General features: G+C 39.6%; 1 protein-coding gene across 1 annotated transcript in view; it reads right to left on the bottom strand.

Annotated features, from left to right (window-relative positions):
* PABPC1 (poly(A) binding protein cytoplasmic 1) overlaps positions 1-11,448 on the bottom strand; it is a 25,388-nt gene extending 13,940 nt beyond the window's left edge. The window contains exons 1-9 of the mRNA XM_007934820.1: positions 11,256-11,448; positions 7,955-8,148; positions 7,598-7,713; positions 5,503-5,642; positions 3,877-3,971; positions 3,425-3,562; positions 3,137-3,232; positions 1,440-1,712; positions 1,140-1,230 (exon numbers count right to left, since the gene is read on the bottom strand). Coding sequence (XP_007933011.1) covers positions 1,140-1,230; positions 1,440-1,712; positions 3,137-3,232; positions 3,425-3,562; positions 3,877-3,971; positions 5,503-5,642; positions 7,598-7,713; positions 7,955-8,148; positions 11,256-11,448 — 1,336 coding nt within the window. The remainder of the gene's footprint in view (positions 1-1,139; positions 1,231-1,439; positions 1,713-3,136; positions 3,233-3,424; positions 3,563-3,876; positions 3,972-5,502; positions 5,643-7,597; positions 7,714-7,954; positions 8,149-11,255) is intronic.
* Between the last annotated feature and the right edge of the window lie 2,282 nt (positions 11,449-13,730).

Raw genomic sequence — 13,730 nt, 5'->3', positions numbered from 1 at the left:
AGGCTGCCTTTTCAGAACCACAATTTGTAGATAAGGCTTAAAGTGACCAAGCATGCAAGTTAATTCTCAGTATTTGCAGATTCCTTATCTGCAACATTTGCCTGTTCACTAAAATTTGTGTAACCCTGAAATCATTATTTGCAGCACTTATGTAGTTATCCTGCGCTTGTGCACGACAGAAAATTAGCTGCCTGGTGTGTACTTTTCTAGCTGAGGCTGAACAAGGCAACACACTGCCTTTTTGTTTCAGCTCCATCTATCAACAAGTTTCTTCTTGCAATCTATTTAGGGCCATATCCTTTGCATTTTCTGGGTGTGTGTGCTGGGGGGGCGGGGAGCTTTCTGTTAGTGCTTTTGCAGTTAAATTGTCCTCCAAGCACATCATTAAAGTGCTGTCTAGTGTTCTTCAGTGCAAGAAGGCTGTGATGTGTGCTCTCAGAGAAAGTACATGTGTTAAATAAACTTCATTCAGGTAGAAATTATAGTGCTGTTGGCTCTATAATGAACCGAATCAACAATACATAATATTAAGCAAGGTGTCTTTAATAAAACAAGTTTAGGTACTGACTGGCCGACACCAATGTAACTATCTTCCTTATTTGACGAAGGATCATAGTGACTCTACAGAACTAACTTACAGTAGAGAACTACATCAGTTAAAGAATCTAAACCTCAGTTTAACATTAGTAAATAGAAACACAAATCCCTACAAGGATAGCACGTTATTAACCTCAACAATCAGACTAAGGGAACATGTTCCCAAAGTGCTCCTCCCATAAACAGCACTGGGCCACAGGGAAAAGCCTAAGATGCCAAGACTCGATTCCTCACCATAATCAGATGGAACAATATCTTCTGAAACATTTGTGTAAAACAAATGTGAAATTAAGAGTTAGATCCATTTCCAAAATTTTCATAAAGGAAAAATCAAACCAACACAGGCCATTTCTATCTCACTAAGACAGGAATGACAAAGCTTTTTTAAAAAACTGCTGGCATCACAAAACGGACACTCAGCCATAATTAGAAAAAGTTATCATACCAGGAAAATAGGACATTATGAGCTAATTAATTTGCTTCATGTAGATTTTTAATCCAAATAATTCTCAACCTCAAGTAAAAGAAAAATAAAGGCTTACGATGAGGTCTGGCACCCTGAGCAGTCCAGCGAGGACTTGGTCTTAATTGAGCAATTTGGCTAGGAGGATAGTATGCAGCACGGTTCTGAGTCTGTGGAAAACAAGCAAATATATCTATCAGCTTTACTAGTGTAACTAGTTACATACTCTCAAAACATATGCTAGATCCCCACATCAATCAAAGTTCATGTTTTTTAACATTATCTTATGATTTTCTTATTTTGGGGAACAAAACACTAAAAACAACCATATATGAAAATTTTAAAAAAGAACACAAGGTTCCTGTTCTCCAAAACCTACCTGTGGGATAGCTGCCATGAAGTAACCTGAAGGAGGTGCTGGCTGGTAGGGGTTGATTACAGGGTTGGGCACAGCTCTTACACTTGCCATTCTCTGCATATACTGGTTAGTGAGGTGAGCCTGGCGTTCTTCTTTGCGCTGAGCTAAAGCTACATACAATGGCTTGGTGGCCACAATTCTACCATTCATTTCTGTAACTGCTTTAGTGGCTTCTTCTGGGGAAGAGAAACATACAAAACCAAACCCTTTGCTGCGACCACCCTCCATCATAACCTATTGAAAGAAAAAGAAAATTAAACAAGGTTAATGCAACGACAGAACAGAGGCACAAAAAGGAGAACAGTACCAGTTAGTCAATTCTAGTCACTGAATTAAATGAACAAGCCCTGTCAATGCATTCATTGCCAAGTACTTCTCTTTAATTCACAATTTTTCCTAAATGCTCAAATGAGGGGATGCCACAGCAATGCCTTACCCTAGGCACAGCTCAAAGAAGCTAATGAATGGAGGCACAACAGCAGCTTAGATTTTCAAAATTAAATACCTAAACACATTTATAGACGCACCACTACAAACATCCATGATTAAAATGTAGCCATTCAAGCTGACAAGATATTTTATTATTCTTTTGAGAAAAAAGTAGTTAAAACTTATCATTCAAGATCTACTTTTTAAAATAAAAGTTGCACCTTCAAGACCAGAGAGTTCATACATATTGAGGTGTAAACATCTCAAGAAAAAGCTTTTAAATAACTGCAGTAGTATTTTTAAAATGAGCAATGAAGAGATACAAACACCCGAGACTAGCCCTGCAATATACATGTGACAGTCATATATCACACTGGGAAAAAAAAAAAAAATTGCCAGGTAGATTTTGAATGTGAACAAAATGCAAAATACAGAGAAAATCTGTCTAACAGGATGCAAAATCCATAAAGATTAGAGGCTTGGAAGCACAATAGGCAGTTCTACTGTCCTATAGGGTTGCTGTGAGTTGGAACTGACTGCACAGCAATGGATTTATGGGGCCAGGCCCACACTGCTTATCACAGATGCTTCCCCTGGTGTATGGGGCTGCCAGGAAAAGCTAAGTAGGAAGATTGTGCATGAGACAGATCACTCCAGATCAAGTTTTAACCTTCCCTATGTTATTGTGAGACCTTCCTTCCCCTCAAAATACATACACACAAAACTTTGCATACAAGATTCTCGGACAGTGGACAACAATCAAAAATATCCAAAATAGGATTTCTAATATCAAAATGTCAGAATTTAGAAGTCTAGTGTTGTGTTACTCAATTTCTGATCTCACAACAAAAATATGATCTGCTAGGAATGTCTTTAAAGTTTGAATTGAATATAAGAATGTGTATGTGTATGTCGGATTATACTAACAATTACAGTTCCCTTTAAAACTGCCTTATTTAACCAGAAAAACTCGTTTAACAATAATATATTACAGTGCATTATCATGAGAGGATCAAGTACTATGATCAAATGCCACTTTTCTTGGGGCAGAATTCAGAAACTGCCACCTGTAAAATTAAACTATTGGACTATAACATCTACTTCAAATTTGAATGAAAGTTTTCAAAGTAATGAAAAATTTTTTATCTCTAGGAAAATGCTTCGAAGATCTGACACTTTTCTGGAAGGAAAAAAAAAGCACTGTATTTTCAAAACCATATATGCTTTACCTTTGCACTAGTGATTGTACCAAATGGAGAAAATTCTTTGCGGAGACGTTCGTCATCAATACCATCGTCAAGATTTTTCACATATAAGTTAACACCCTAAAAGAAAGAAAAGAAACTGTAGAAAAAAGAAACCCACAGCAGTACCTAAGCACACTTCTTATCACCGTGTCCCATGTTTCTTCTCCTTTCCCCTTTTAAATCCTCCAATTACCTGACAATAATTGACATGAATGTAAAATAGGTCTCCTTGTCCCTGTCTTATTTTGCTTGTACAATTAAAAAATGAACCTGGTATCTGGTGATCCTATCTTGCTTCATCTGTTCAAATTTGCGCTTAAGTTCCGTTTGCCTTTCCACTTTTTTCTGAGCTCGACCAACATAAATTTGTTTTCCATTGAGCTCCTTTCCATTCATCTCATCTACAGCCTTAAAGAAGACACAAAAATTTAATTATTTATTTGGAATATTTGTTCACCTGTTCAACAGTAAGTTACAAAAGAATATGTGAAGACAGACCCATCTCAAAAACTAAACTTCAAGGTTTTTAGAAAACACAGATTAACAATTTAAACTCACAAGATACATAAAATGCAAACTGAAGATTATACAAGAACACATAAAAAAGCACTGGTATGCTTAATTATTCTAATACAAGAGCAATTAACTTTAACTACCACCTTCTTACTATGGAATACAGAAATCCACAAAAATTGCCTTTAATTAGTGTATTTCATTCTTACTTTCTGTGCATCTTCATGCCGCTCAAAGCTCACAAATCCAAAACCTTTGGATTTTCCATTTTCATCAGTCATTACTTTCACGCTTAAGGCAGGTCCTAAAAAATATTTTTTATGTGATTAAGACATGTCATACAACATTTAGTCTACACACTTCAAACTTCAACACACAAAAGCAAACCAAGAAACATTAAAAATGAGAATTTAAAGCAAAATGTTCCAAGATTCCAAAAACTGATTCTGATTCATTCTCTAATCCTACCTCCCACCAAACAAATACTACTTCTCTTCAAATACCCTTTACCTCTTAAGAATCTAAGTATATACCCTCTCTTCCCTGAAAGATTCTTCCATTTCAGGAATTATACTTTAGACAAATGACAAAGGTGAAATTTTATTCTCAGCATCTGTACAAAACCAGATTTGTATTTTTCAGCCAATAATTTGGTATTCTCGACATCAGATCTAAGAGAGAGGAATTTCTTAAGCCTTGGCCCACCCAATGATTTTTCAGGAAGTGGAGGGATTTCATCCTTTGGGAAGACATAGTAGAATCACCTGAAGGAGGCATAATCCTAAAGTTGTATGTTCTCTTTCTTCCATCACAAGTAGAAGAGGCAATGTTAACTAAAGTTGGCGCATCTCAGGTGGGTGGGGCATAAAAGGTTATTATTTGGTTAGAGAGAATTTGAAGCTGTATGGGCACTTTCAATTCAAAAAGTAATTAAAAAATAAAACACGCCAAAGGCAGTTACAGAGGACAATGTGGGGGGTAAGATGTGAAACACGAAGTTCTTTATTTTTCACATCTTTAACAATTTATCTATAAACAAAAGGATCGATTTTTTACTCAAGGACTATCTAGGGTTCAATGTAGCATGTTAACTTTGCAATATAAAGTACTAGATTTTCTAATTCTTTCTCTCTTCTATCTCATCCTAACTTATAAAAGGATTGGCATATTTAAAAAAAAAAAAAAAAGCAAGCCACTTCTAAGTTCAACAAAAGGAAATCAAGGGACATTGTCAAGCAAACCATCTGCAAACATACCATTAAAACTTCATCTACTGATCTGTTACAGCAGCATTTAAAGTGAGACTGGTTACACTCCATTAAGTTCAAGTTTAATGAAGTGAACTTGAAATGGAAAGAAGGTATTTTAAGAAGATTCAGGAAACCATCCCAAAGAATTATCACAAAAAAATTTGGATCTTTGAAAATCATTCAACTGTTCCAACACGATGCTGAGACTGGTCCTAAAGCTGGAGAGCTTTACTGTCCTGTAAGTAAAGACTGCACTCCAACCCGTCAGCTGTGTCAAATGCCTGAGAAGAGGCTGCAAGTACACAAATCCAGCACTATGTATCTACAAAGTACAAAAACACAGTAATACCTCACTGTGATAATCCAAGGCTATTAACTTTTAATCTAACCTGGACAGAATTCTATTTATATACCACCGTGCAGTATAAATGGATTAGCAGCAGTTTAATCCAAATAACTACAAATATTTTTAAGTACCATGTAAATATCACTTCATTTACTTTTGCAGTATAAAGTATTAGCCAAAACTGATGTTGAGCAATTACTCAGAAATTTGAGTGTAAAAATTTAATTCAGACACATTACCAAACTTGCCAAAGAGATCCTTAAGGCGCTCATCATCCATGTCTTCTCCAAAATTCTTGATGTAAACATTGGTGAACTCTTTTGCCCTAGCTCCAAGTTCTGCTTCTCGTTCTTTACGAGACTTAAATCGTCCAACAAATCTAATAAAATATGTAAGGACTATAACATTAGGTTCTATTTTATGAAGTTCAAATAATTAAGCCTGATGGTTTCTTTTATAACCATTACTGGGAATTTCAGAATCTCTAATAAAAAGCATACTCTAAAACAGGAATATATCCTTAAGTTAAAAAGAAAAAAAAAAAAAATTATTTCTTAGTAAACACTTGTCTCCCTTCCCTTTAGCCAACCAACTAGGTTAAAGAGATAATGCCTATCACTACAAGTGAGTGGGTGGGGCATGTGCACCATGCCAATAAAAAGCAGGGCTTACAACCAGTTCATTCCAGTTCAACCTCTGCAGAGAATTTTCCTTTCTACTCCAGATACACGGAGTCAGAAACTGTTATTTTAATAAGATCCTTAGCTGATTCTAATGTACACAACATTCTAATGCAGTGTATCTGAGGTGCAAAGGCAAATTCTAAGTAGGGAGTACTGAACCTGGAATGAACCAGTTCTAAGCCCTGGTTATGTCATTTTATATTCAAAACAATGCCAATGTGGAATATTCCCCTTGTTTAAACAAGTACTATTCCTAAGAATTGGCCTTTGTTAACATTACTCATTACTGAGGAGTTGCTGGTTTTCTTATAGATCAGAGCACAGGTTCTTTACACATCATAAAGTATTTTCTTAATCATGTAATAGAGGACTCCACCAGTTAACACCATGTGCAAAACGATTCCGTGTACAGACCTATCACACCACTTGATGCAGTAATTTATGACAATCACATCTTAAGAGTGACGCAGTGGACTTTTAAGAACCACCAAATTCAATCTGCATGCTGTCACTGCAACTTACACATGAACTCACAGATCTTTATAGTATGACCTCAGAGTGGAAATGTGCCCAGTCGAGAAAGTAAAATCCAGTGGCACTGAACAAAAATTTTAAGATTTATCACTTCTTTGGGCTCATAAAAATCTGCATTTCACCACAACCTATAATAGAAATAGTTTTATATATGCTTTTAATTAGTATTCTAATTTTAAAGTTTACAACTTTTAAAAATAAATCTATTTCAGGAAAGATTACTCAAGAAGAGTTCTGATTTAATTTAGCTTCATCTTTATACTCTCCAATAAACTGCAGCAGTGTGGCCAAGTAATGAGGGTGGGCTCTGATAGCAAACTACTGGGTTTTGTATTCCAGCTTACCTCTCTTACCAGCATGTAAATGCAGGCAAATTATTTTAACCTCTTTTCAAAAAAAATTTTAAATAGTGATTTGGGTGAATGTTCTAATTGGTTTTCCATTCAACAATTCGTACACATTGTTTCACAACACTGAATGTGACCTCCACAATATAGCAGCTCTCTTACTACCTCCTCCCTGGTTTACTGTTTCTCTTCTTCCTTCTTATCCCTGCCTTCTGAGCTTTAGCCCTAGGCCAATGTTGCCCTTTAGATCCGTGTTGCTTTATTTTCTTTCTGCATTACACAATTTAAACAGACTAATGTGTGGTACTCAATAGGCCTAACCTTGAAGTTTGTGTATAGAGTAGTTAGTGAGGCCATGTATGTACCCACTCCTCTCCTAAAGTTTATATAGGTTGGTTGTTCTAAGGAGTTAAGGAGTACATACTTCCCTGGTGTTAACTGTCGCATTATAGGCCCCTTTTTTTTTTTTGGATCAAAGGTGAACGACAGGGCATTTTAACTTCTCTATGCCTCAGTTTCCTCAACTATAAAATGGGTTAATAATTAGTATCTCAGGAACTATGAATATTAATGTCTGGACTCTAGTTTTTAAACTATGCTTTTACTCTGAAAAAGCTTTATGTTCCTTTATACCTTTTTACTCCCACTATCTTTGTTTCAATGTTGACCAAATTCATTAATTCAGTTATTTGTATTTATAATGAATGTGAACAAGATATAGTTATAAACTATTAGAAACATCTGAAACATGAGTAAGTATTTATACTTACACTTTACGATCATTGAGAAGCATGCCATTCATTTTCTCAATAGCTCTTTCAGCGGCTTCCTGTGTCTCAAAATGTACAAATCCATAGCCCTTGGAACCATTTTCATCACAAACCACCTACAAGAAAAAAAAAAAAAAAAAGAAATCCTACCTTTAAAAAAAAAAAAAGAAAACGAAACCCAACTTGCTACTGACTCATCATTTATTTCCCCAGTGTTCAGAGACAAACTACAGACACATACCGTTATTATTTGGGAAATAAAGATAGCCACTTACAAACAGCAATGTTTATTTTAAGGAACAAGCTAAAGGTACCTAAAACTCTGTAAATATGTTTACTTGTCACATTTTTGCTTACCTTACAAGAGAGGATGTTACCAAAAGCAGAAAATGTATCATATAGTGCTTTATTATCAATGGATTTGTCCAAATTTTTAATGAATATGTTGCCTACTCCACTTTTGCGAAGCGATGGATCACGCTGAGACCACATGATACGTACTGGCTTGCCCTTTATAACATCAAAATTCATGGTGTCCAAAGCACGCTCCGCTGCAAGAAGGACATTTTCAGAGTATTACTTCAAAATTTCAGTTAAGATTATATAAGCTATACACAGAAACAGAAGACATAGCAAAAGACCGCAATTCCTCAAACATTAAAAGATATAGCATATTGCTAATAATCCATGTATGACTTCCGAAACAATCTCTTCCGTTAATTGCCATTACATAAAATGAAGATTCTTCCTTACACACCATCTGCTTAATCAGCAATATAATGGACATTATGCAAGTCTAGATTCTCTAAAGGCTGAGGAGCCTATGGATTTTCAAGTATTTTAACTTTTTCCCTATTACTTGCCAAAAATTTGTCATGTCATTGCTTATCATTGTCATTATACAAAATTAGTACATTTTGTTAATAAAAAGTTCCTAAATTACTGGTGGAATTTCATTCATGGCACAACTTCCTATAAGCATGGAAAATTTAAAAAAAAAAAAAAAAAAGATCTGAAGATTTGAATCAAGCCTAATGTAAAGTTAAGAGCTCTGGTGGGTAATGCCTAAGGCATCTGACTGCTAACCAGAAGGCTGGTGGTGCAGTCACTCCTTGGAAGGAAGAGTGGGGCAATCTACTTCGGTAGTGATAGGGACTCAGAAACCTAAGGAGGGGTGGCTACCAGTTGGATCCAACTCAACAGCAGTAAGTTTGGTTTTGGTTTTCCAATGTAAAATTGGATAATCTGCAAAGTAATCACTTTTTTAAGTACCAGGTTTGTATATTCATAACTCATTTCATGATTTCAATGTGCGACACACAAAATCTACTTTTATAAAATTTTATCCAAGGTAACTGATTTACTTAACTGATAATGTAATCAAATTACTTCTGGACAGTGAGAGAAAAATAATCTACCCCACAATTTCAAGGTCTATGATGTACCCAGTTAAATGTGTACCTGCACCGTTAGAAAAATGCATCTTTAATGCTAAGAGTTTAATATTTAAATTCCAGAAATTGTTATAGTCCATTTTAATACTGGAGTTGAGACCAAGTAGAAAAATATAACCTTATATATAATCCAAATTCACTTGCTATCAGGTTGATTCTGACTCTTAAGAGGGAAAATAGCTCATTCAAATCTTGAAACACAATTACCTTAAGTTTATTCCAACGCACTATAAAGTTATTGACAGGGCAAATTTTCCAGCTACTTCTTTTTATAAACGAAAGTTCCAGTTTCTGGAGCTGTCAACTCATCAAATGAACACACCTACTCAGCGCACCCCTAATTTAGCTGACTTCGCTTGAGCATCTTTTGAACGAGTCACCTCTTCCTATTAAACTGGAAACTGGTCACTTTCAGAAGCTATTGTACAAGTCCACCGATATAGCAATAAATAAGCAAAAAAAGAGAACAACTATTTGGAAAGATCATCGTACACACAGAAACCAATAAAATTAAGACGGAAAAAATACCTTGTTTTGAATAGTTACTACACTGGGTCTACCGAAATAGACCAATAACGTATACGGTACACTGTAACCATGACAACCTGAAGTTCCACTTTTCAAATCTTAAGAAACTTAAAAATTTTTTTTTTTAGATTTAAAAACATGTTAAGCTTAGGAAGAAAAGGACACTTTCAAGTTACCGTTTTACAGCTTCTAGCATTTGTTCACGTTTTCTCTACCAACTCTTCAGATTGGGATAACCTGCCCCAGTCATCTTCCCTAGTCTTATACTTCTTACATTCAGTGATAAATTTGCCTGACAGTAAGAACTGTAATGGAGTGATATTTAGAGTTACTGCTTACAGAGCAAAAGGACAGTAAAACCTGCAGTGCAGCTTTTTCCAACTTCTGGCCAAAATCTCAGTTCCAACTTTACCTGGTGAAAAGCTGTTCACTAAATATATCCTAAATTCTACTGAATGAATTTTTGAAAAGTTTAAATTCCATCCATAAGGCCAAAAGTGTAATTAAGAAAAAGAAAAAGCAAAATTGGGCCCTCAAATTAAGTGACTCTCACTTCTGGAAGTCAATTGATGCAGATAAAATGAAAAATTCTGGCAACTCATCAGTTCAGATTCATTATCTGTTTACCAAATTCTGTTTTGTGAACTGTTTTAAGTACACAATAATAATAATAATAAAAAAATCACCTCGGTTATTTTCTATGCAACCTTCCCATGATTTATAGATATCTATAGCACTTTTAAAAAAAATAAGACAAAAAACTTAAAACTACTTGAGTGGTACATAAGTATACTGTTCAGTCCAGATCACAGAAACAGGTAACATTTTAGAGACAAAATTGAGAAAATATTTTCAAGAACAGCCTTTCAAAAATACAGGAGCTATTTCAGAAGGGAAAAAATAATGTACTGGATATATTATCAGTACTGTGAAGCTAAGTAATTTGAATAAAAAAGCCCTATGGCCTTCAAAGAGGGGTCTTCCTCCACATCCTCTCCTCCCACCTAGCAATTAACAGCGTGAGAAATGCTTCATCCAGGGGAAAGTCCCCAATGCACGTCTCATTCTTCATTTGCGTGTCTACACCCTTCAGTAACTTACGAGTTACTAAGAATTAAATCAGAGGCCTGAGAGCGAACACCCAACACCAAGTAACTATTCTAAGGCCCTGTGGCTCCCCCAGGCGACTAGGTCAGTAGCAGGAACAGGCCTCGGGCCTGCGAGGTTACAGGGTTCAACACGTGGTTATTTTTCCGAGCACCGAATTGCACTTCCTTCCCTTCCTGGGTCGCTACCAAGAGCCTGGCGTAGTGGGGACACCTCTACCTACCACCGGTGAAGAGGGCTCGGAGCTCGTCGTCCCAGAATGCCGTGGCTACTAGGAGGCGAGCCAAGGAAGGACTGAATCTCACCCACCCTCCCGGCGCGTCATCACCCTAAAGTTTGAAAGCGGCTGAGGCCGAGAAAATGGTCGCAAAGGAGGAAGTGGCCGGGTGTGTGGCTGCCGGCTGCGCGGGTCCCCGCGGGCGTGAGAACATGGATCCAGGCGGCGCGGCCGGGGGTCCCGGAGCCTGAGTCTCTCCTTCGCCAGCCCTTAGGGGGGTTGACAAGCCTTCCAGCCCCCTCCCCCTGGGCCCGCTGGCCTAGCCCGCCCGCCTGCTGGGCCCGGCTCTCACCGTCCGCCGGCTGCTGGAAGTTCACATACGCGTAGCCCAAAGAGCGGCGAGTGATCATGTCCCTGCAGACCCGGATGGAGAGGATGGGCCCGGCCGGGCTGAACTTCTCGTACAGCATCGCCTCGGTCACGTCGGGGTGTAAGTCCCCCACGTAGAGTGAGGCCATGGGGTAGCTGGGGGCGCTGGGGTTCATCTCGGCACAGCTGCCCGCAGGGCCACAGGCCGCGACCTTTCCGTAAGAGGAAAGCGAGTGCTGGGGCTGGGGGCCGAAGCCTGGGGGAGGGGAGCTGGGGCAAGCGCAGAGGGACAAAAATCAACCGGAATCAAAAACTACTCAACGGCCGCAGAACGGGGTCGATCAGCTGCCGCTAGCTGTTGGCTGCGGGCTGGGGAACGAGGGAGGCGGTGTCGGGTCCGGGCAGCGGGAAGGCCTCGGTCTCTTGGTTCCTTCTTGGAGCTGCTGCGGGGCCGCGGGCGGGCGGGTCGGTCTCGGCTGCTTCACCGGGTTATTTTATAAAAGAGGAAGAAAAAAAAATAAAAGTCTCCGGCGGGGGAGACGCGGATTTTTTGTAAATTTTTTTTTGGTTTTTTAAAAGGTTTTTTTAGATTTTTTTTGGATTTTTTAATAATAAATGTGTGTTCCGAGCCCGGAGCACACACTCCGCACTCAAGCACTAACCGCCGGGGAGAAGGGGAAGCACCGCCTCCTGCACCCTCTACTTATACCCCCCGCCGCACTCGCCCCGCCCCCGCGCGTCTGACGCCAGGGCCCTACGCGAGCGTCAGCGCCGGAGGAGGAGGAGAAAAGAGGCAAAGGGGAGGAGGGAAGAGAAAACAGGAGGACGACAGAGCAGAGAGGCAGGGAGAGGTGGCGGCGCCGGCTGCTGCGGGTGTGGGGGTGGGGTTGAGGAGGAGCGGGCCGGAGTTTCTGCGCACGCGCCAAGGCTAGGGGGCGGGGCCCGCGTTGCGTAGGGCCCGTGGGGGAGGGGAGGGCCAGCTCGCGGGCGGTTCTCCGAGGGTTGGGGTGAGATGGCCCCGCCTTCCACGCCCCGCCCCCACCTCCATCCTGGGGAAGCGTTAACCCGTCACCGCGGCAGTGGGCGGTGCGCGGAGCTTCCGGGTTCTTTAGTGCTAACCACCCCCACGTGCGCGGCCGCCGCAGAGGCCTTCTCGCCGCAGCCTGCCCAGCTCCTTTTCTCTCTGCCCCCGAGGGACGCCAGACAGAAGTGGCGCAGCATAATCTATTCTAGATTCAGTTTGGGAAACACGCATAAAAGGAACCAAGGGTGCGCCCTCTTTCTCCTACCCGGACCGCACTACGAGTCCCAGCGGGCAGCGCCGCCACGCGCGCCGTTCGCAGAAGCGGTGCCTGCTGGGAGCTGGAGTCCCCAACGGCCGCAGCTCTCGCTGACCCTAACTGGCCGCAGGTCCCGGCCCCCGGCTCGGGGACCCAACCGTCTCCACCCCGCGTTGCTTCCTGTAGCGCGGTGGGGGGAGGAAAGAGTGCTTGGATTCCTGGTCTTCTGGTTTCCGACGCCAAGACTCTCTGTCTTTGCACTGGACACTGTCATTGGTCAAAGTGGCTTTAATTTGGGAAAGATGTTTTGACGTCTTTGTCCATTTCCCTTTTTTAAGAATCGGAGCCACTTGTTACCGTAAGGTGATAGGTTGACAGACAACATTTCTTTGAGGTTGAAAACAGGACTCGAGAAAAATGTTTCCACTTAAGTATGAGTTTTACAGTCCCTCTTAAATGGCACCCCAGACCTGCTGCCAGGCAGTGTTATGAGAGTTTAAAACAATTTTGTGTATGTTTAAATTTTGTGTATGAATACAACTGAATTCAACTGAAGTTGTGGCTTTAGTAGGAATACCAATTTGAAGAAATTGAGAGCCATAAAAAAAAAAAAAGTAGTTATAGGAATGACATTAAGTCGACGTACAAGTTCCCACTTTAAAGTAGTAATGTGCTTTACAGTTTTAAAAGCACTTGTATAAACATCCTATCATTTGTTGCTGACGGCAATCCTGTGTGGGAGATGGAGCAAGTAGTAATAATTTCATTTTATTGTTAAGGGAACAATCTCAAAAGCGTTAAATGGTTGCTCAATTCATTCTTTAATTCAGTGAACCTTAATACATGCCAACTGTATTGCCAGGTGTGTGCTGGGTTGCTAGGTACTTTATATGTGTTCTCATTAAATTAAAATAAAAACCAGCAGAATTCCACATAAGTGCTATTTTGCCCCTATCTTAGTAGGAGGAGGATCGTATTTAAAAAAAAAAAAAAAAAATGTTGCCTCACGTGCTTATTAGGCAGAAGAGCAAAATGTAGGGCTGCATTAGGAAGATGCATCTGTTACTAAATAATAAATAACTGTTCAATCTATTAGAATTCAATATATTTATTGAATGCTTACTAAATGAGAGTACTGTATCTGTAACTATAAGAGGATAGATGACAAAATCCTGTCC

Source organism: Orycteropus afer, unplaced genomic scaffold (genome assembly GCF_000298275.1).
Source record: "Orycteropus afer afer isolate SDZICR_OR568_19922 unplaced genomic scaffold, OryAfe1.0 scaffold00021, whole genome shotgun sequence".
Classification (NCBI taxonomy): Eukaryota; Metazoa; Chordata; class Mammalia; order Tubulidentata; family Orycteropodidae; genus Orycteropus; species Orycteropus afer.
This window is presented reverse-complemented; position numbering and strand designations above follow the sequence as displayed.